Consider the following 21,919-nt stretch of genomic DNA (forward strand, 5'->3'; position numbering starts at 1 on the left):
AAGCTAAGTATAAAGACCAGTTGTATAACTGTCTGTCTCTGTCTTAAGATAAAGGCAGAATACAGGCATATAGTGAGAAGAGATGGGACACAGACCTCACATTGCAGACTCCACAGCAATAAACTCAAGCAGGCCAGGACAGGGGGTGTAAATGTGGCCATCCCAACAATAAGCACAGAAAAGTCAAAAGAAATGAACAAAGGACATCCCATATATCCCTTCCTGGCAACTGGGGACAGAGTGTTGTGAAAATAAGCATGTTTTAGAGACGAGTAACGAGATTCACAGCTATATTGTGATTCCACAGTATACTGGAAATCCAGTAGTTTGTTAAATGTAATATGTGTTTATACAGTAACTACTCTATCATTCTGCTAAATTTAAAACACTTGTAAATACAAACAGCCTCAAATCACTAAACTTTGTGCTGACCCTCCATCTGTGGAGATCTGAAAAAGCCTAGTCAGAGAGCATTGGAGTCTGAAGGGAAACAGTCGCTGGAGGGTGTCACAGTTGTGCCAGAAGAAGGCTGCCACCGTAGCTTGGTGGTAATCATTGGCAGCCCCCTTTGCAGGCACACCCCATCTGAGGTTCAGCAACTCAGCCATGTGTTTGGAATACTGTACAACACAACGAAAGACAAGCCTGTGGGTTCTGACCGTTTCAGGTACACAGCATTGCTGGAGGTGCCCGTGCGGACCCGAAGCTCGCGGAGCTCAGCAGCGGCCTGGCACAGCCCTGCCCACAGCGCATCCCGGATCCCGGCCTGGACAGGGCTCAGGTGATGCCCAAGCACCCACCAGGTTCCAGACCCTCCTTGACACAGAGTACCTCTGTGCAGTGGTTTGGTACAGGTGCCAACTATAGAATTAAATTCAGTGGATTTTTCAGAACTTAAAAATTGATGCAACTAAAAGGATTAATTTAAAAGCTGTTCTCTGTGGAAGAGACACACTTAACTGTCCTTCCTCAGTCTCTCCCTCGAAAACGCGACTTTAGCAGCTGCCGTGTAGCAGGACTGAGGTTTCACCTCCCCCGTGGGAAGAGGACACGGTGAACAGGGGCGCGGCGGGGCACAGGGCCCCCACCCCGGCAGCCCCAAGATGGCTCCGTCCCGTCAGCCGCGCGGCGCCTGGGGCGGGTCCCGCGGGTTGGGCGGGGGGGTGAGAGGGAGGTGGCTGATGCGCACGCGCGGCTGGCCGGCTCTGGCGGGGCCGGAGCGGGCACGGCCGCTCGGCGCATGCGCGTGGGGTGGTGCGGGCGGGGGCGGGGCCGCTAGCGGTGGTTGGGCGGGGCGGGGCGGGGCCGCGGCCGCGCACGGGGCGCGGGGCGAGCGGCCACCGTTGTTGCGCCTGCCGGCCGCAGCTGCCGGGGGCGTTCGGCTCGGCCCGGCCCGGCCCGGCCCGCGGCGGCGACAGCGACAGGGGAAGCGGCTTTGGCTGGTGTCTGAAAGCCCCTGGGTTGAGGTGGTGGTAAGAAGTAGCGGAGCCCTGCCGGGCGGGGGGGAGAGGCAGTGCGGAGGGCCAGGCTCTGGCTGTCAGCGGGAAACTGCTTCTCCTCGGCGGCAGCGGCAGAGAAAGTGCCCCGGCTTCAGCGGTTTAGTGACGACTTTGTGCCTTCAGAGGGGACTTACGCTCCACAGGGTTGTGTTTGTAGTCTTGTGCGGCTGTTGGGGAGTTGATCCTTCTTAGCAGGGAAACTCTCCTCACTTCCTTTTTTAGTTAGCCGGAGCGATAATCCGCAGCACAGGGACCGGTTTACAGCTGGAGGCTAGCGGTCTGTTTTAAACATATCGGAAAACGTTTCAGTTGGGGTGCCGGGAAGGCTGGTTTGAGCGATGCCCCATGACTCCCTCACAGGCTTCTCGGGCTGAGTTTCCTCGAAGAATCCTCCCTTGTGGAGGCACCGACCTGCCGGGCTGGTGTCGTAACTGCTGAATGACCTGGCCTTACAGCAACTGGCCACGAAAAGGAATTTCAAAAAAGCTTCAGAAGCCACTTGGATCTGTGTAGTTTTCTACTAGTATATCAGTGTGTTACTTACTGTCGTCGTTGCTGCGTTGCGACTCTCCTGCATTACTGCTAGCTGTAGGGATGGGAGTGCCGTTCAGGTGTAAGTGGAAGACTACCTTCAGTATAACCTTTGTACCCTGATATGTCATCTCGTTTAACTAAGTCAGCTGTCCTCATGACTGCTCCTCATAATATAGCTTAGGAGGATATATTTTATGGTATTTTGTTTGCTACTTCTGATCTGAGTTCTTTAGTATTGGTGTACTACAGAGATAACTCATGGTGGCGTGATGTCCCCCCACATCCCTGCCCCTTTCTTTTGTCATTTAAGTTTCCTGTTTTGAATCAACTTTTGAAACTGCGTTCCCAGGTTATTCTCCCAGCCGTAATGGATATTGCATTAATTTTTCGAGAGCAGTAAGTTAAATTCAGGTAGTTCAGGTAAGAGGACTTCCAAGAGCCATATTAACAAGAGAAGAATTTGGGTATATTATTTTTTAAAAATAGTACAGAAAAAGATCCCAAAATGCTTCTCATTGACTTCTCCATGTCTCTTGTATATAGGCAACTAGGAACACAGTTGCAGACAAAACTGCATTTTTTCATGTACTTTTCAATGCTTGGATAGTTAGTTTTTTTGTGATAGAAACTTTAAACCACTTACGCATTTTTCCGGTACGTTATGACTCCATAACCCTGGGTGGGTCCAAAGGAGATAAGGACTTCCTGGATCTCTTAGTTCTGGTAGGTGACCACCTTGTCCCCTCACTCTTTGGGGTGCATGCTGTGAAGTTCATCAGCCCCTAAGTCTCTAAAAGAAGGAGGGAGGGATCTCAGTGCCCAGCGTGGCTGCTGCCCATTGCTGTCTGAAGGTTTTTTCTTGCACGTGTTCAATATGTGCTTCTCCTCCTGGGGACAGGAACGCTGTGGTCCATAGTTGAGCTGGGGCTGCGGTGAAGGTGGCCGTGGTAGAGGTTGTTCCAGATCAGTCCGTGAAACACACGGGACCCCCAAGGGCAGGAATTGCTGTGGTAAGGAACCAGGCGTGTGTAAAGACTGGTCTGTGCAGCGCTGTGTGTATAGGTGTAGGTGTGTGGGGGTACCTGTGTGTGAATATATGTGTGCACACACAGAGACACGGTCAGGTTTGTGAAGTGCTGTGTGTGCACAAAGTGAAACAGTTTGAGGAACGGTGAAGAACAGGACGTGATGCTGTGTGTCCTTGCCTGGCACCTGTGTTGGGCCGTCCTGAACTTGGATGTGGGATGGTAGAGATGGTGTTAGTGTCTGTGCGCAGGCTGAAACATGTGGTGCAGCATCTGCAATGTGCTGAGGGTTGGGATTTGTCTTCCTTTCGGACCTGGTGTATTGCCCAGGGTGGTTTCCCCTAAAAGGGAAACAGCGAGGGGAGAGGAGCTGCTTCTGCAGGGAGCAGTACAGAATAACTTCACATGGTGTTCCACAAAGTGGTACTGTGGTTGCAGGCAGCTGCCAGGTGCTGCTGCTGTTTGGAGAGAGCACCATGGAGATCCTCACCTTTGTGTGCTTGGAGGTGAGGGATTCTCCTGTTGTGCCTTGAGCTACAGAGGCCTCAGGAGAGTGAGGTCACCTCTTCCTGAACCACTGGCTCTGCTTGTGTTGCACGTTAATTGCCAGGGAGTGAAGACGAAGTGTTCATGCACACCAGCATGCTCAGTATTGGGACTCAATCCTGCATGCAGCACGGAATTTGAGAGCAGGGTTGGTTGTGGGTTGTGCGAGAGCTCTGTTCAGCTTCGGTCTGCAATGGTGGCAGGGAGGTTTCTCAGGCAAGACCACCTGTGTAGCGAGGGAGCATCTGTGAGAAGAACACTGGCCCAGAAGCACACTTGGAGCTGCCAGGTGTTTCAGGAGTGTGGCTGCCTGGCCCTGGAGAAGCTCTGAGTGTGCACAGGCCTGTGAGCTGAGGGGGGTGGGAGGGTTTCGGGTAGCTCTGGCCCCACTTTGAAACCACCCCCTGTGCTGCCCTGCCATCCCTGGCAGGAGCCCTTGCTGACAGGTGAGCCTTCTCCTCAAGTGTCCCGCTAGTGCTCTAACAGCCTGTGGCACTGGATCACTGGTGCTGTCAGAGATGAAGCACCAGACTGCTCGCGCCTTTACCAGCAGCACAGCGGCACACACGTTTCTCCGGATGGGGCAGTCACCTGGTGATGAGACAGGGCAGTGTTGGCGCTCCTGCTGTGTGCAGCCCCCACCTTGCAGAGAGCAGGTTTTGCTTCAGTTGGGTTTTCTCTCTGAAGAGGCATTTGTGGAGTGGAGGCATCATGTGCCCGTGGGTAAGAGGCGGCACGGCCCGGGTGCATGCCGTTTCTGTGGTGGAGCCGACGGATGCCCCATGAGTGCTGGCGTGGGGACTCAGGTTTGCATGGTGTCACCATGGCATGCGAGTGGAGGGAGCACTGGGTGCCACATGGCAGTGGCAGGTCCCTGCCTCAGTTCAGGTGGGCATCAAGGCCCTGCTGGCGGCAATGGGGCCAGTTGCCTTGCAGCCCCACCCCTCTTCTGGGGGGACTGGCTGGCAGGGCCACCCTGTACACAGGGGTACTCTGTGCCATCAGCTGCTTTTTCCACAGTGTCATGCCCTATGATTACCACTCCCTGCCTGGCTGGCTGGACCAGGCCCCTGCAAGTGTATGTGGAAGTATCAGGGTCTCCAAAGAAGAGCCACTGAACTGCTGAATCCTTGTTTGTTTGTGGAGGGAGGTTGAATAGATAAAGCCAGTATTTTCAACCTGCATATGTAATTTTTTTATTTTTTTGGGGGGGTGCAGGGCATACAGGTGAAGATGCAGGAGCCTGAACTTATTGCAAAAACACTACGAGCTGTTCTTCATCCCTTTAAGAATGGCATACCTTTGTCAGAGCTTCAGAGTGAATACAGATCTCTGACTGGCGAGTTGATTCCCTTCAGGCAACTAGGACATGGCACACTGGAGGGCTACCTGGAGAGCATCCCAAGAGTGGTCAGAATGGAAGGGAACAAAATGGGAGAGGTAAGAATCACTTACAGTTCAGAAATGGCTTTTGTGTTTGTGAAGTCTGCATGGATCATAACTTTACTTCTGGACCCTGTCTTAGCATGTCTAACTCTGGGGCAAATATTAGTGGGTTGTCCTGGAACCTTATAGAAGGTTAACTCGTGTATGTTTTGATCATCTCTTCAGAATGGGGTTTAGCATCATCTTTTTCCTACAGCAAAACCGTTGTACATGCTGTTGCTTACAAGTCTGACAGTGCTTGCTTTAGGCTTAGCACTCTTGTTTGTCAGGAGGTGCAGTGCCACAGAACTGTAAAGACTTGCCAAGGTGAGGAAGACCCCAAGTAAGTGAGGTGCCTTGATCCAAGAGTTGCAGCGCCTCAGCTTAGCAAGTGTGCAAGGGACAAGGAGTCAGTGCAGAGGTCAAGAAGAAAGTGGACCAATGTTCAGCAGATAATATTAGTGTGGTGCGAGAGTTTTTATTTATTCTTTGGCCTTGTTGCACTTGCCTGTGTCTCCTGGTGGCTGCCAACTTGGAAGCAGCTTGCCAGGACCACAGGCCACCTTATTGATGTGGCATTCCTGTTTTTGAGTCAGAACACATTCTCTTGATGGTTGGCATAGCTATGTGACTTGTAGATCATCTGTTTGAGTGGAGAGCTTGAAGCCTTTCCCTCATTGGAGCCATATCTGGGTTCCTGAATTCTCTGTAGAATGGGAAATGTGAAAATTAGCCCATGTTTGACACAATGTATGCCTGTCACAGCAGGTCTTGAGAGACAGCACTTAAGGCTGAGCTCCCTTGTTGGCCTAGCTAGATCAGAATGGCATCTGGGAACTCACAAGTAGGTCTATCTGGTTAGCTGTGAAGAGTGTGACCAGGAGTGTCGTGGGTTTTGTACTGATGTCTGGAAACATGGCTGTTTCTAAGCAAGAGGTTCCTTTGCTGCATTTTTACAACTGTCAGAATTTGCCCTTCTACAGTAGATATCCAAGTTTGGGGTTCTTTTTCACTTGCTCTAAGCCTGCACTGACCGCAGCTACACCTGTAACGTGAATGCAGGTACGTCTGGGAACACTTGTGATGCTGCAATTTAATGCTTCCCCATGGTGGCTCTGGCAGATAGCCATCTGTTTCTAACTAGGGCCTTGCAGGGTGTAATCTGGTATCCTCCCGTTGCCTTGAGAGCCTTGCTTATCCTCTAATACAACATGTGCTGAGAGCCTTGTGGACTCTTGGATAGCACTAGAGGTGATGCCTTCCCTGTGGCAGCTGTAAGGAGAGTGAAATGTGGCTTTGGGAGGTGGAAGAGGACAAAGCTGCTAAACAGGAGCCTTGAGGTAGTTGAGCAGGACTTGCTTTGGTTTGGGTTTGCCAACTATGCTCTGCATGACTGAAGCAACTGAGAGGAAGCACCCTGTGAACACCTGGGAAGCAGGAAAGACACAAAGACTGAGCCCACACTGCTGTTTTATGACCCTCCTGTTGCTGCTGTCCGGAGTGTCCTCTGGGCAGACACTGAGCAGAGTGTGACAAGTGTGGTTATGCACAGGTGCAGGCTGATAACTACCTGGGGCTGCTTCTGCATGCTTTCATGATAGCAGTATAACACTTTGTTCTCCATTCTTGTCTCTCTAGAATATTTGAGCTCCATTATGAGACCATAGCTTGCAGTCTACACAAGCGTGCTGCAAGAGCATGCAGTCATCCAGTCTCTCTTCCTAGCTCTGGGAGTATTCTGTTCTCCAAAAATACTGCCAAAACCCCTCACCTTCCTTTAATCCCTTTGGGACAGTGGAGCAGGAAGGAAAGACACACACAGAGATCTGCTAGCAGCTGATGATCCTGGATGCAGGCTAGGTAGTCCTAAAAGGACTTTCTTTACTGCTAGGGCAGTTGTCAAAGACAAAGACAAGAAATGCATTCAACAAGCAATCTTATAAAGTGGGCAGTAAATAATACCAATTGATCTCACAGTGCTATGTCTTACACGCTCGTTAAATCACAAGGTTTATGTGGGATGAATAATGCCTGGGAAACTGATGCTGAACTTGCTGATTGTGTTGGGAAGGCAGTGATATAAATTATCCTGTGCTTCTCTTAATACTAAACATTAATTTAGCCTTCTTGAGTACAGGAAAGATAAACACTGACAGTTATTCCTTCACACGATAGCTATGTTCTTCAGTTTCCACACAAGGTGAGCATTAAATTTGGTGTACAGAAAGCACTGCACAGGGACTTAAATTGACATAGTGTCCACCTGCAACAGGTGTCTAGGTCATTTCAAGGAACCCTGCTTCACTTCACTTCATGTTCAGTTAAAAGCAGCATACAGTTGCACCTTCCATTGCACCTGGAGATTTTGACTTCTGCTCAAATAATTAGGCCCCTCCAAAAAGAGGAATTTGAAGACAGCATTTCTCTGCTGCAAGTGAATTCATCCATCCCATCTGTTTTTACATCTGAATTAATTCTAATTCAAACCATCATTTACGCTAAACTTGAAGTCACTGTGATGTGAAAACAAGGGAAGAAAGTGCTGAAAACAGAGCAGGGCTCCATGCAAACAGGGAAATGCCTGTCAGCCAGGAGTGTGAGGAAGGATCTCAAACCTTTCTCTGGAAATGGGGACAGCTGGGCACCACTCTGAAGTGCCAGTACACAACTGCCCACAGCATGGGGCACAACCAGGAGAAACTGTGTGCCACTCAGGGCTGACATCTTGGTGGGATCATGAAAGGCTGATGTCACGGCTCACACAACTGGCCTGCTGCCATGGATAGACACAGGCTGCTGAGGAATGACAGGCTGGAAAGATGAGGAGGAGGATTTTCTGTGAGCCCCTCCAGTGTGAGAGCAGTAGAGCTCTACCTTGGGACAGGTGATGTGCCAGCAAGAGCTTATGGATGGAGGATTGACCAGTGTGTAGGTGACATTATGATGGCTGTTACAAATGCCTTGATTGGGAAGAAGTAGTAGATGAAGCAGATGATGCCATCTTCCAACAACTGCCAGAAGCCTCACATTTGCAGGCCGTGGTCCCTGTGGGGCACTTGAGCCACTGCCGTACATGCCAAAGGGACCAGACAGCCAAGCATGAGCAATCCAGGAGGTTTCTGGAATGTGATGGTGGCAACGCCCTCATACATGTGCTGAGTTGATGAGAGGATACGGTCTGCTAGATCTGATTCTTACAAACAAGGAAGAACTGGTTGGGGATGTAAAGGCTGGAGATAGCCCTGGCTGCAATGACCACAGGGTGGTGGCATTCAGGGGAGGAATAAAGCAAATAGCAGTATCAACAAGTCAGGTCTTCAGGAGAGCAGACTTTGGTTCAGGAGTCTGCTTGTAAGACTACCCTGGGATACTGTCCTGGAGGCATGAGTGGTTTCAGGAGTTGCCTCCTCCAGTTTCAATAAAGGTCCCTTTCAACAAGCAGGATAAAAAAAGCAAAGGTGGCAGGAGCACTGCATGGAAAAACAAGGCGCTCCTGACAAAACTCAAACATAAAAAGGAAGCATGCATGAGGTGAAAGCAGGGAGAAGTGACCTGGGAGGGATATAGAGATGCTGCATAAACAAGTATGCACGGGTTTAAGAAGGACTGTGTTTATTATTGACGAGTTCAACAACATGAAAACTGGGACAGAGGGCCATCACCTCCAGAACAGCTCCCCAGGCACTGCCAATTCTGAGAGCATCCTTCTAAAGAAAGTCCTTAAAGTAGCCGGGTAACTGTACAGACAACAGGAGAAAACACAGGAACAAGAGAAAAACTAGAAGAATGAAGGTACAGCAAATGAACTACAACTCTTTGTTTGATTTGACTACAGCCTTACCAAATCCATGCTGAAATCATGGAGCACTGGTTGTTGCACAGACATCTGTGAAAGGGTGAGGAGTTACGGATTTCAGGTTCACCTTTCACAAAGATGAGTTACTCAGTCTGTCACAGTCCACTGTATGACAGAGTTTCTCTCTTATTTAATGATTTTAAAAGCAAGGATGCAGGAGGCATGCATGGAGCTCCTCGCTTAACTCTACCATTAAAAGCATGCACACAAGAGGCAGAAGCAGCATTGGGTGAGGTGGAAGGAATATAGAGAAACTGTCCAAACATGAAGGAATGGGCTTTGGAAAGCTAAAGCCTATATGGAGCTGAATCTGGCAAGGAACATGAAGGGCAACAAGAAAGGTTTCTACAGGTACATCATCACCAAAAGGATGACTAGGGAAAATGTGGGCCTGCTGAGTAATGGGAATGGCCTTAAAAGACAAGGAGAAGTCCAAGGCACTGATTGCCACCATTACCTTGGTCTTTACTGGTAAGACCAGCCATCAGGAATCTCAAGGCTCCTGAGATGAGTGGGAAAGTGCAGGGCAAGAAAGACTTAGCCTCAGTTGGGGCAGATTAGGCTAGGGTGCATTTAAAGAAACTGGATGTGCACAAGTCCATGTAGCTGATGCAATGCACCCGTTGGATGCCGAGGGAGCTGGCTGATGTTGTTGCAAGACCACTCTGAGTTATGTTGGAAAGGTCATGGTGGTTTGTAGGACTCCCCTGAGGACTGGAAGAAAGCAAGTATCACGCGTGTCTTCAGGAAGGGTTGGAAGGAGGATCTGTGGAACCACAGGCTGATCAGCCTGACCTCAATCTCTGGGAAGGTGATTGAGCAACTAATCCTGGAAAGCTGTTCCAGACATGTGAAAGATAAGAAGGCATGTAGGAGCAAGTATGGATTTCTGAAATGAAAATCATACGTGGCCAAAATGATGCCCTTCCAAAATGAGATGACTGGTTGGGTGGATGGAGAGGATTGGATGTACTTTATCTGAATTTTAATAGGCATTCGACAGTGTCTCCCATAACAGTGGCACAAAACCCATTGGGAGGCTAGTCATCAGTGGTGTATCCTAGGGGTCGATGCTGAGGAAATGCTCTCTGACATGTTCATGAATGACCTAGATGATGGGACGGAGGTCATCCTCAGCAAGTCTGTAGACCATAGGAGGGACTGATAGAGCAGATGTGTGTGCTGCCATTCAGAGGAACCTCAACAAGCTGGAAGATTGGAACAACGGGAACCGTCTGAAGTTCAGTACGGGGAAATGCCAAGTCCTGCACCTGGGGAAGAGCAGCCCCATGCATCTGTACAGTCTGGGGGCTGATCACCTGGAAAGTAGCTCTGCAGAGAAATCCTGGGGGTTCTGGTGGACACAAAGTTCACAGTGAGCAGCAATGTGCCATTGCAGCAAAGGGGACCAACAGCATACTGGATTGCATTAGGAAGAGTGTTGCCAGGACACTGACAGAGGTGATTATTCCCCTCTACTCAGCCCTAGTGAGACCACATCTGTGAACTTGTGTCCAGTCCCACACTTGCCAGAACAGGAGAGACATGGACACACTGAAGCAACTTTAGCAGATGGTTATGAAGATGATGATGGGACTGGAACATCTTTGATGGAGGGCTCAGAGAGATATAACTGTTCATTCTGGAGAAGAGAAAGCTCAGGGGGGATCTTATCCATGTGTATTAATACCTGTTGGAGGGAGTAAAAGGACATGGAGCCACACTCCTTTGCCAGTTCTTGGTGGTATCCAATGAAGAGACAAGAAACAACAGGAGAAAAGTGAAATACAGGTTATTCCATTTAAACATTTTTTTAAAAAACACTTTTTTTGCAGCAAGGGTGGCTAAACACTGGAACAAGATGTCCAGCGTAGTTGAGAAGTCTCCATCCTTAGAGATATTGCACCCCCAACTGGACAATATACTGAGGAAATAGGTCTAGTTGATCCTTCTCTTAGCAGAGATGCTGTGTGAGATGTTCTGTAGAGATGTCTTCCAGCCTCAATTTTTCTGTGGTTCCTTGTAATTAACTACTGCAGTGCTGAGGCTTCTGGTATGCTTTTTGCATAGGTGTTGACTGCATGGCATGTACGCTGTCTGATTTCTAAGCAGGAGCTACTCAGGTGGAAGACCTGTACATTAGAAGGAGAGGACCTCCCTCCAGTGGCTGTATGTTGATCCAGTTTTGTGCAGACGCTGGGTGTGCAGTGGGGGAGGACGAACTGGAGTGCACTGCTGGAGGCCAAGAGTGTTGCCTGTTCCCAGTGTTGTCATCCCTTGTCCGTGCTTCCCTCAGCTGTTTGGATCTGCCCAAGAGACTGAGGAGAGCTCTCCAGCAAGCTCTTGCAGCTTAGCAGTTGCTTTTTTCTGTCTTGGTACTTGTTTTTTCTACTTTGGTTGTCCTGCCTTGCTTGTTAGAAAAGTGTCTTTCTGGAACTGCTGCTTCCTAAGTTTCCCTGAGTTTCTCCTATGCTGAATTGTCACCCCCCATGCTTGTTGAGGGCCATGGTTATGAAGGTGGTGGTGATGTGTGTGAGGGCCCCTTTTTCAGCCTGTACCTCCACCACAGACCATGGCTCAGACCCACGGAAAGAACCTCTGAAACCACAGACTACTGTTTTTCACTTGGGGGTGTCTAAGTGACTGCTTTGAGTTTGCATCTCCTCTGTGAGGCAAAGTGCATGCTAGCCATGTGGTTTGGGAGCTTGCTAAAGTGGGATTCCTGCATCCACTCAGGGATGGCCTGTGGCAGCCTTGGTGAGGCTTGGCAAGGGGAAGTCGAGGCAAGAGGCCATTCAGGAGGCCAAGGAGGTGGCTGTGGGATTGCGCAAGGCCAGGCTGTTGTTAGAAGCCAGCCTGCTACGTGCAGGGTGATATATGCAGCCAGGATGGCCGTGTTGTTTCTTCGTTAGATGGGCCAAAGGCAGCCTGGCTCTGCAGGGCCAGAGTGGTGCCAGAGTTCTTGGTGAACCATGGCAGGAGGAGCGAGAACAGGCTGGAAGGCCGTGGCTTCCCGGTACTATAAAGTGACATAGTCAGCCTGTAGGATGGGAGTGAGAAGTCAGGCTGTTTCTCTCAGCGGGGTCAAATCTAATGTGAGAAGCTGATGGAGAGGCTCTGGCTGTCTGCTTTGCTGATTTCTGAGGTGCACTGTGAAAGGAGGGTCAGGTCTCCAAGACCTGCGTATGCTGCTGAAGCCTCTGCTGAGCTGCCTGCAGTCCCCCATGACCCAGCATTTACAGGTGTGGAAATGGTTGCAGATCCTTCTGCAGGCTGTGAATGAGTTTGGGCCTCACTGACTCTTTTCCTCCCTTTCCTCTTCCACTCCAATAAAGGTCATTTGCCATGCTGTTGCTTGCAGCGAGACTTTCCCAATTGCTCAACTGGTGGCCCGGCAGAGAAGTTCCAAGAAGAAAATGGGACGGCAAGTGAACTGTCAGATGAGACTGAAGAACACGTCTCCAGTCACATTAGCAGGTAAGCCCCAGGCAGCTGTGGTGGGCCTGCCTTTGTGAAAGAGCTGTGCAGCTGCTGGAACAAAAGTCTTGGCTATGAGTGTGTGTCACTAATGACCATGAGTTGTGTGGTTCCTGTGAAGAGTTCCTGGCAGTGGGGAGTGTTATTGACAAAGGTGCTTATGCTTGCAAGGCATGGTCAGTGAGGAAGCCTTTCTCAAGTGCGTATGTGAGATGTGAATGATCTTGAGTAAAGGTTCTTGGAGGATGCTTGGCTTCACTTCCACCTTCCTGTGCTTCTGTGATAACTGTGGTTGAGATGCAAGCAAGAAGTGTAGCAATGAGCCTGCTCATTCTTTGAGGCTGAGCTCAACCCATTGTGGAGTGGCAGGGATGAACCATACCCTTGCAGTGGAAAAGAGCCCTTTTAACATAATCTGTGGCTGTTTCAGCAGCTCCTGTTGCTGCTGCAAGTGCCCAGGTACCACCACGTTACTGATGCCCAGGGGCTGCTCTTTATACCTCTGTGCCTTTTTGCATAAGCTGCTGCAGCAGTATTTACCTGGAGCCCTGTGGGTCAGCTCTCCCTCACTGCTGTGCTGCTATTGTGTCACTGTCAGTGGGGTATCCCAGGACCAGGACTAGACAAGGCCCATCTGTGTGGGAGTTGGCAGCTTGGAGAAACATTGTGCCTTGCAGTTTGTTTGTATTGTCCTGTTCTTGTGGTTTGCTGCTTGTGGTTTGCTGTGGTTTGCTGCTTGTGGTTTGCTGTGGTTTGTTCAAAGGGTTTGCTGCTGCTTGCTCTCCTGTGACCACTCCAACAGTCTGTCCTCTAATTGGGAAGCTGAACTGGTGACTCCTGTCCCAGTTAAATGACCATGATCATCAATGAACAATGTTTCACCATCATGCATGGCAATACCCCTTGGAAATGTTTGAGCCAGCAAGTAAACAGTGAAGTGCCCAAGAGCTTGTTTATTCCAGTGTAACGTGAAGGCCAGGGTGGCGTGTTCTTCTGCAGGTGTTCTTGGGTAACCTTTGCTGTGTGGTGGGAGTTTGGGAGGAGGGTGCTTGCAAGCGAGAGCAGAGAAGAGACCCTTTGGGCAGCAGTGCAGAAGGTGGCCGAGAAGGTGGAGTCAGGCTGCACGTGCTGCACCTCTGGGAGCTGCTGCTGCTGTTGGTTGGTAAATGGCAGCCTGGCCATGGGTTCCACCTGAGACGTGACCTGTGGTGGCACATCACAGATGCCAGGCTTTTCCAAGAACGTAAGCGGAGACAGATCTCCTGGCTCTTTCCATGCTGCAACACGATGGCAGAGACTGTGGTTTGTGAGTCCTTTGGTGCAAGCCACAATGCTGTAGCAGAGATCCATGACTGTGTCTGAGAGGATCCCCCCTAGCTGTCTTTTGGAAAGGCGTGGCCTCTCTGGAGTGAGTTACTGCTGTGCGTGAAGTTTCTTTGAGTGGAGTGAAGGAGAGTGTTACTCACAGCTATGTCTGTAAACTCTTTAGGAAAACCCAAAGGAACTTTGCGACAGCCCAGGCCTTTGAGTGTGCAAGAAGAAGGCAGCAAGAGGCCCGTTCCTCGCCTGTCACGAGGCAGAGGAGTGTCATGTGAAGTGGTGAAACCCACTGTGGAGAGTGGCCGATCTGCCTTGCCTGCAGCGGCTGGGAGTGGACCGTCTAAAGAAATTCCCATGCAGAGGCACGTCACTGTGGTAAACAGGTCAGTGTGTGCATGTCTGTGTGTTTGAGTGAGGTGAAATGAAGGGTGGTGGACCCTTGGATGCTGCTGTACCAGCGGTGTACTTTGAGATGTGGGAATCCAGTCTCCCACTCTTGCAGAAGGTGGAGAATGTGGCTCGATAGGGAGGAGGGAGACAGGTGACCCTTTGCCTTTTAGGATGCTGCTGCAGCTATACATGCTCTTGGCCTGCTCCTGTGTCTTCTGGGGAGATATCTGGCCAAAGCTTTCACACCAAGTTGTGCAGAGATGTTGCTGCTTCCTGGACCCATGTGGGAGCTGCTGTGGCCAGTGTGATAGGAAGCAGAAGAAGGTTTGTGTGGAGGTGACAGGCTGCGTGTTCAGGGCCATGACTGCAGGCAGCTGCTGTTTACCTCTTGCCTGCCTTCTCTACTTCAGCATCAGTGTTTGTGGCTCTTCTCGACGTGCTCGACCCCAGCAGCTGCCTCACCGTGTTTGGGTGAAGTGAGATGAGGGCCGGAGCTGCAGTTTTGCTGGGTTAGCAGTATGTGCTGGTTTTCAGCCGCCTTTGAGCCTGTCTAATCCAGGTGGCTTACCCGTCTGCTGCCCCATCGCTTCTCTTTGTGTGTTGTTTTCAGCCGCCCTAGGCCATCAGCTGATGGTGGGGAGAAAGCGTTTGCTGTTCCCTCATTGTGGCTGCGCTCAGTCCGCTGGAGCTGTGATTGTGGTGGTAATCCTCTGCAGGTCACTGGGCTGGCTTAGCAGTCAGCCTGGCATTGAAGGGAGATGGCAGCGGCTGCCGCTTCCGTGGCGGCATAGCTGTGAAGCGGCATGGAGCAGAGTGAGGGCTTAATCCTGCCGTGGGGCCTGCTCTTTCTGGAATAACCCCTGAAACCAGGCACCTGCAGCCCCTGTCGCCTGCGTGAGTCCCGTGTGTGTCAGGCCTGGGTGCCAGAGGGGAGGTGAGGATGCGCTCAGAGCGCTGGCGAGAGCAGCATCCGCTTCAGCTTTTGTGCCCGCGAGCGCAGCCTTTCACTGATGGCTGGTAGCGCTGTCTCATAACCACCCCGCTGCTGGCAAAGTGCCCTTTGCAATGGCCGTGCTCTGCTGGTTGTGCTTTTGGGAAGTTCCCTGGCGTGCTGGTGGAGGGGCAGGCGCACCAGGGATGGGGAGACAGCCTTGGGGCTGCCGGCTGGATGTGCTGGGGCTTTGCTCTGGGGCAAGGCTCCTGTCGAGGGCAGGAGACATTCCTGGTGTCCATGGGCAGTGGGGCTGTGATTGTAGCAGCAGCTGTGTGGCTGTGCCCAGGCAGAAAGTTGGGGGAGCAAAGAGGCAGGTGGTGATGGCAGCAGGAGCCCACAGCTGTGAAGCTGAGGTGGGCGAGAGGAGAGCAGTGTTAAGAGCAGTAAGGAAGATGGAGGAGCTGGCAGTGGCTGTGTGAGGGGTGGAGGGTTTGGGGGTAGAGGTCGGGGAGGAGAGAAGTTCTGCGTGGGGCAGATGAGGGGAGGGAGGCTGGGGCCCCAGCAACAGCGGGGAGCCTTGAGATGGGCCTGTGTGCATCCCAGCTCCCAACGACATGAGTGTGGACTAAGCTGACCCTGTTCTTCTGCTCCTGAGTAAGCTGGGTGGAGTTGCAGTGGAGAATCATGCCACCAGCTCTGTGCTCTGTTTTGTTGAGGAGGCTGCTGCAACAGAGTAGAGAGAGGTCAAGTTTTCTAGTTGTGAAGAAGAGGTGGGGAGCAGGTGTGCAGAGGCCTTCCCTTTTCTGTGCAGATGAGCTGGATTTTTTGAAGTAGCAGTTCCCTAAGAGGCAGAGATCCTTTGTCCTGGACAGGCAGGGCACTTACTGTTCTCTCCAGGTTAGCTGAAAGACCAGAAGGTGTTTCAGAGTACTTGAAGCTTTTTAATGCTTGAAATAAAATCAGGTGGATGTCAAGTCTATTCTGGTTCTTCTAATGGAGTGTGCTTCATCTTCACCTTTGTTCCTCTCTGAAAGGTTCCCTTAGCTCTTTCTGTGTAACAGTGTGCTGCTTTTGTTTCTGCTGTCGTGTTCCTGCCCTACTCAGCAGGAGAAGCTGCAGGCGAAGTGTGCTTTGGTCCAGGTAGTTCTCTAGAAGAGATCCTGTGCTGTTGCAAAGAATCCAAATGCTGTACTGTTTGCTTGGGGACATACTAGAGGGAAGGCTCATGGAGAAGAAAGTCATATTCTGTTTTAAAGCAAGGTTATGTAGTGCCCTGTGTGACTGGATTAATTTGTTTCAACTTGGATTGAGGACTGGCAAGATCCATCCACGGCTGATGTTCTTGCTGCTGAGCATGTTTTGTGTCCCCAGAGCTGCTGTAGTTGCTTGTGCTTTGAGAATTGGAGGAGGGAAAGCTACTTTGAGCTGGGAGGTCTGACCTCAAAGCAGTGCCCAAATGAGCAGGGGTGTGAGCAGCATCCCCAGAAATCCTGGGCTCACACCAGCCTCACAGGTGGCCGGCACAGACTCAGGGCCACTGATCTAGCAGCGCTGTCAGCAGCCTGTGAGAGTTCAACCCGAGCTGGCAATCAGAGTCACAGTAGCTGCTTGCTCGCTCCCCCCATCCCCAAATAGGGGAGAGAATCAAAAGGGAAGGGAGAATCTTTTGGATTGAGATAAACACAGTTTAATAAAATAACAAAATAATACTAATATACCACTACTACAAATAATAATAGATATATAAAAAGGAAATAGAATATAAAATGAAAGGTACTCAGTGCAATTCCTTATGAATTCCATCTGCCCTGAGGACCCAGTCCCAAGAAGAGAGCACCCTGTCCTGAACAGCTGATCCCAGGGAAAGGCCAGGGAAAAAAAAAAAGAGGCAGGAAGCACTATATAGGCCCATTGCAGAACAGTAGAGCAGCAAAAGGCCAAACCAAAAGAAACTCCTGAATGGAACTCAACTGAAATGGAGTAGAATTGGAGTGGGTCTTTGTCTCTGTCTCCCTGTCTGGAAAATCCAGCTCTTCTAAAATATGAAGCAAAATGCTAATGACATGGAACATTCTCATTGATCGGTCTGGATGTCAGTCAAGGTCTGCCCTGTCCATGTCTCCATTCCTTGCTGTCTCACACCTGGAGCCACAGAGCTCAGAAAAGGCCTTGGCTTTCAGACATCAACTAAGATAACAGTAGGCTCTTGCATTCTCTCTGTTCCAACTCAAAGAGCCTGGAAAGATAGTTGAAGAAAATCATTAGCTATGTTCTGGAGTGTTACCTTCTTATTCCCAAACTAAATCCAAGCAATGACCATGCTATGTAGAAAAAGAACAAGTTTCTAACTGTATGAAGAAAATTAACTTGCTTTCAGTCAAACCAGCACAGGGTACTGACTGCTCTTGGTGCTCTACCCAGCCTCATGTAGTGAAGCCCCACAGTGAGGCTGCAAATGGCAGTTCCCGTGTGGCTGCCAAAGTCTGTGTCCCATCCTCTAGTGCTCTGTGGTGTTTTTGCTGAGGGATGCTCATGACATAGCTTCTGGGGCTTGCTGCTGTGTAGCCTTGAGTTGAAGGGGAGCAGGCTGTTTCTCCTCCTCATGCTGTCGCACCCAGATGACGAGGGGGAGATGCTGAAGGTATCTGCAGTTGTGCCACGTTGTTTCCTGCTGCCCTCCCAGGCCTTCTTGCAGATACTATTGCAGAGTCTGAGGGACTGGTGTTATAGCAGAAATTGCTCAGTAAGTTCATGTTATGAGTATGCTGCTTTGGACCTGCAAACCCAGAGAAGGTGGAAGAGACCTTGCTTGTAAGGCTAACTGCAGAGATCCTTGAAGCTCAAGAGCAATGGCATGGATGAGAACAGGTTGAGATGCTTGCTGACACCCTTGCTTGGACCAGCAGCCAGGATTTGCTGCTGGCTGCCACCTGGCCCCACGGCTGAGACAGCACTGTCCAGGGGCCAAAGAACAGAACTGGATGGCGTAGACCTTACCAAGGTAAGGTGGTGGGCAGGGAAGGGCATGCCTTCCTTTCACTCTGAGAGAGTGGCCTGTGGGAGTGAAACCCAACTGGCTGCTGGGCTGCAGCTCCAGCTGGGGGCTTGACAGGTCTGTGTGGCTGCTGAGGCAGAAATGGTATGTGGCACTGACGACTAGAAGACAGTTATGGATTCTTACTGGGAGGCAGCACTAGTACAACATTCTCCATTAGCCATGTGGCTAGCTCATGGGATTGCTCTGCTTGCTGCCTAGTAATGGTGGTATCTGTTTTGAGTCTGCTTCCCTTACAGGGGTTTTTTTCCTTGTGTGTCTGTTGGACTGAGAGTTGTCCATAGTAGTAAATATATGTGCAGAGAGGTGGGATCCTGGGTGTCGTGTAGAATCTGCATGGCCAGTCACTGCACACCTTCTAAGAAGAGGCTGTGCTGCTGCTTTGTATAGGGATCTGAGCTGTACCCAGAAGGCAGAGTGTTTTCCTGTGATGCAGAGGGAATGTTGGAAGAGCCTTTTCAGATAACCAACAAGTGCAAGGTGTGAATGTGTGTTTGGGTTCCATGTGGATGACTTTGCCATTGTACTTTCTGAGTCTTGGCCCGTGTCAGTTTCACAAATGTGCTTGTAGTTGATCTGCTGCTCAGCAGTTCTGGGCGTGTGTCTCGTGCTTTGGAAAATGCTGTGCTGGGCAGTGGCTGTCTTTGCTGCTAATGCTGTGGGACGTGACCCAGAAGAGAAGTATTATTTTTGGTACAAATGACACCCCGTAGCTGATGGTGGAGCCATAGTTTCATCTTACGGGGGCAGCAAAAAAGCAAGGGAGACAAGTTTATGCTAAATATTGTAAGACACAGCTTAGAAGAGGTGTGAATGTGGGAGGCCTTGTTCTGGTTTGCAGATCTGCTCTGAGTAAAGGTCAGTGTGAAGGCACAAAGGGCTGTTCTAATACTCTGCTAGTCTACGTGTCCTGTTGCTACTGGCCACAGCATCATCCTTGTCCCCTATCCTACCTTCTGAGAGCCCAGGTGAATCTGGGAAAATCCCTCTTGGTGGTTATGTGACTGGTGAAGTTTGCAGTTTCTCCCCAGGTTGTCCCTGAACTCCAGAGGTGGCCAGTCTCCAAACTGGCCCCTTGGGCAGAGACATTCTGCAGAGGCTCCTCAGTGCACGTGTGGTGGCTGCTGTGCTCTAGAGGTACCTAGTGTTCACAGCATTTGTGGAGATGCCATGAATCTGTGGAGAACTACTTTGATGCATTTGCCGTGCTGACTTCTCCACTGCAGTTATTCTTTGGGTTTGTGTCTTTGAACCCTTTCCTCCAACTCTAGTTTGCTTTTGCTGCGGTGTATGGAATTATTCCACAGCTGATTGTTTCCAAAACAGTCTTAGAGATATACACACTGCTGTGACCTCTTCACCCTCAGGAGCTTATTGTGCTGCATGTGCTCCCAGCATAAGCTGCTCCTCTTTGAGGGACCTCAGAAGTACACCTGCAAGCATGACATTTGTGTCCTTTCTGTGGGAGAGCACTTCAGAGAGGAATCTGTTACAGTGCAGCAACAGCATCCACAAAACAACCTTGAGTTCCTCTGTAGTTTTAGGTGTTGCTCTAACTTTTGAAGCCAGATATTTTAAGGAGACTCTGATATGGCTACCAAGAAGGTGAGCATAATCATGTTCAACAGCAAGACTGAAACGCCATGCAGGTAACAGACCAAATAGTCAGGCTGAATATATCAAATGTAAGACCATCAACTGTGTCTTAACCTTAGATGCACTCATTTTTCTAATATTTTTTTACTGTGCACTTTGTTTCTCACAATAACTACGTATTGATCTGTCTTGTTACTGATCATCAGGTTGTTTTCCAAACCAGGGCATTATGAGTACTGATCTTGTGCGGGAGGCCTGCTAGAAGTATGTGAAATACATTTTGTTTTATGTCTAGGTCTTGTAAGCAAATGGAATGCTGTTCAGAGCCACAAGAATGATTTAAAACAATTTTCTTTTCAATTTTAGGCCTGAGAAGAGACTAACTGTCCCACCACGGTTTCAAAAGGAGTTGCAAGTTCACCTGTCCAGAAGCTCTTCCTTAGATTCAAATGGTATGTTTGCCCATTACGAAATTTTTCGTTGACTATTCTTATTAGATTAGGTGTTACCTTAAGAAAAATCCAGGCTAGTACTTGTTTTGAATGACAGTAGGTTTGGATGAGAAACCAAGTTCTGTCAGTGAACCTTCTTACTCTGATTTCATGGTGCTGGGGAAATGTGTCTGTTTACTTGTCTGCCTCTCTGTCTTCTAGGAAAATCCTTGCATAGCAGCATCAAAGCCAATCACAAAGCTAGTGTGAGTAGTTTGGAAGTGGAAGTATGCTTAACTTCACTGCCAGGGTAGGGATTTGGTAGAGGAAATTGAAATCCTGGCTTTCAGGAAGAAGCAGCACAGTAACCTAGCAGTCCAGAAAATACCCTTCTGCGTTCCTGTCTCCCAGGAGTTGCGCAGTTAATGGGCTTCCTTTCTCTGAGACCTGTCAGCTAAAGGTATGGTAGCAAATACATCCCTCCAAAGGGAGGAGAGGAGTGGAGAAAAGTGCACAGGCAGGCTAGTGATGTGAACCTCCAACTGGGATAATGACTGCCTTGTTCATACACACACTGTATGAAACCGTCCTAAGTAGCTGGACAGTTGCTGTCTCTTTCCTTGTTCTGCTGGAGGGTTTCCTGGGATGCAGCACCACAGAAAGACTGAGTGCTGGGTTCAGACTTTTCTTCAGCACGTCTTAGAAAGGGAAATCATTGGTCTGTTTTGTGCATCACTCTGAATTTAGAAGACAGTCCTTGGGTATTTTGCTGTATTTTTGGTGTTGTTTGTACTTGTAAAGAAATTATTCTTGGGACACTGCCTCAGTGCATCTTCTCAGCAGCAGCGTGGCTGAGGGTTCTGTAACCTCTTCCAGGATCTTTTCAGAAGAAACATTTAACAACTTCTTATTAAAGTAGCCACAGCAATTGAAAATTCAACTTTAAGACAGTTCCTAAATGTCTGAGCTTTCCATGGTGCTTTCCAACAGAAACTGACCAAAACAGCCATGCTGGACAGGAGAGCTGCATTTTAGAGTTGATGCTATGCTGGCAGCTCCTATGTTTAGTTTTTGAATAGGTAGGTAATCATCTGTCTTCTTCTCTGCTGATAAATCTGTATTTACTTCAAGGCTGTATTTTTGTTTAACAGATAACCTGAATATATCTGTTGCGGAGACACGTACTGTTGCCTCTGGCCCTCCTCCTACTCCTATCCATGAAGTTCAAAGTCGTATTAAGGAGATACTCAGCAAGTGCAGCAGTGGTGTTTGGGTATCAAAGATACCACAAATCTACCGGGAAATGTACTGGGAGGACCTTAGCACAACGGTGCTTCGTGAACTTGAGAACTGGCCTCATGTGTGCACAGTGAGTGTTGAATGTCATTTTTCTGGAAGGTGCTGTTACTCTATAGATTTCTGAGTGTTCAGTTGGGAAATGTTAATTTATGTAGGCCTGCATTTCCTCTCATGACCTGCAGCAGTGAAGAAAAAAAAAAAGAAGAAAGAAGAACCCCACCCCCTCACATTGTAACAATGCCTTCAAAACAACACCCAAAAATCACTGTTGTCTTGACTAGCATTGTTTTGGAGGAGAAAGCCTATCTGGCTTCCTGGCGCAGGTGCTCTGGGTTACTGAGTTGTCAGCTTTAACTGACTCCAACACTGACAACTCAAACAGCAGCTGATGACACTTGCTCTCCATGACATATTGTTGTTGGTTGGTTGGTTGGTTGTTTTTTTTCCTGATTGCATTTTATGGGTTTATCTCCTCTTAAATTTATAAGCTACCAGCAAATCCTGTGTGAACAGTCTTACGTCTGTCCATAGT

At 49.5% G+C, this 21,919-nt stretch overlaps 1 protein-coding gene across 10 annotated transcripts in view; it reads left to right on the top strand.

The window, feature by feature from the left end:
• Positions 1–1,293: 1,293 nt before the first annotated feature.
• The window catches only part of TDRD7 (tudor domain containing 7), a 49,150-nt gene continuing 28,524 nt past the window's right edge, over positions 1,294–21,919 (top strand). For 3 of the 10 annotated variants that reach the window (XR_010469016.1, XR_010469015.1, XR_010469017.1), the window contains exons 1-5: positions 4,823–5,044; positions 12,221–12,362; positions 13,852–14,065; positions 20,024–20,109; positions 21,240–21,457. Coding sequence is in view for 7 of the 10 variants with exons in the window: in XM_065046267.1 (XP_064902339.1) it covers positions 3,535–3,564; positions 4,823–5,044; positions 12,221–12,362; positions 13,852–14,065; positions 20,024–20,109; positions 21,240–21,457 (912 nt within the window). In the remaining 3 variants the exon portion in view is untranslated. Of the gene's footprint in view, positions 2,757–2,780; positions 3,565–4,822; positions 5,045–12,220; positions 12,363–13,851; positions 14,066–20,023; positions 20,110–21,239; positions 21,458–21,919 lie in introns of those variants that run through there. The other 7 variants (XM_065046271.1, XM_021298472.2, XM_065046268.1 and 4 more) reach the window with 7 other exon arrangements.

Source organism: Columba livia, chromosome Z (assembly GCF_036013475.1).
Source record: "Columba livia isolate bColLiv1 breed racing homer chromosome Z, bColLiv1.pat.W.v2, whole genome shotgun sequence".
NCBI classification, from domain to species: Eukaryota; Metazoa; Chordata; class Aves; order Columbiformes; family Columbidae; genus Columba; species Columba livia.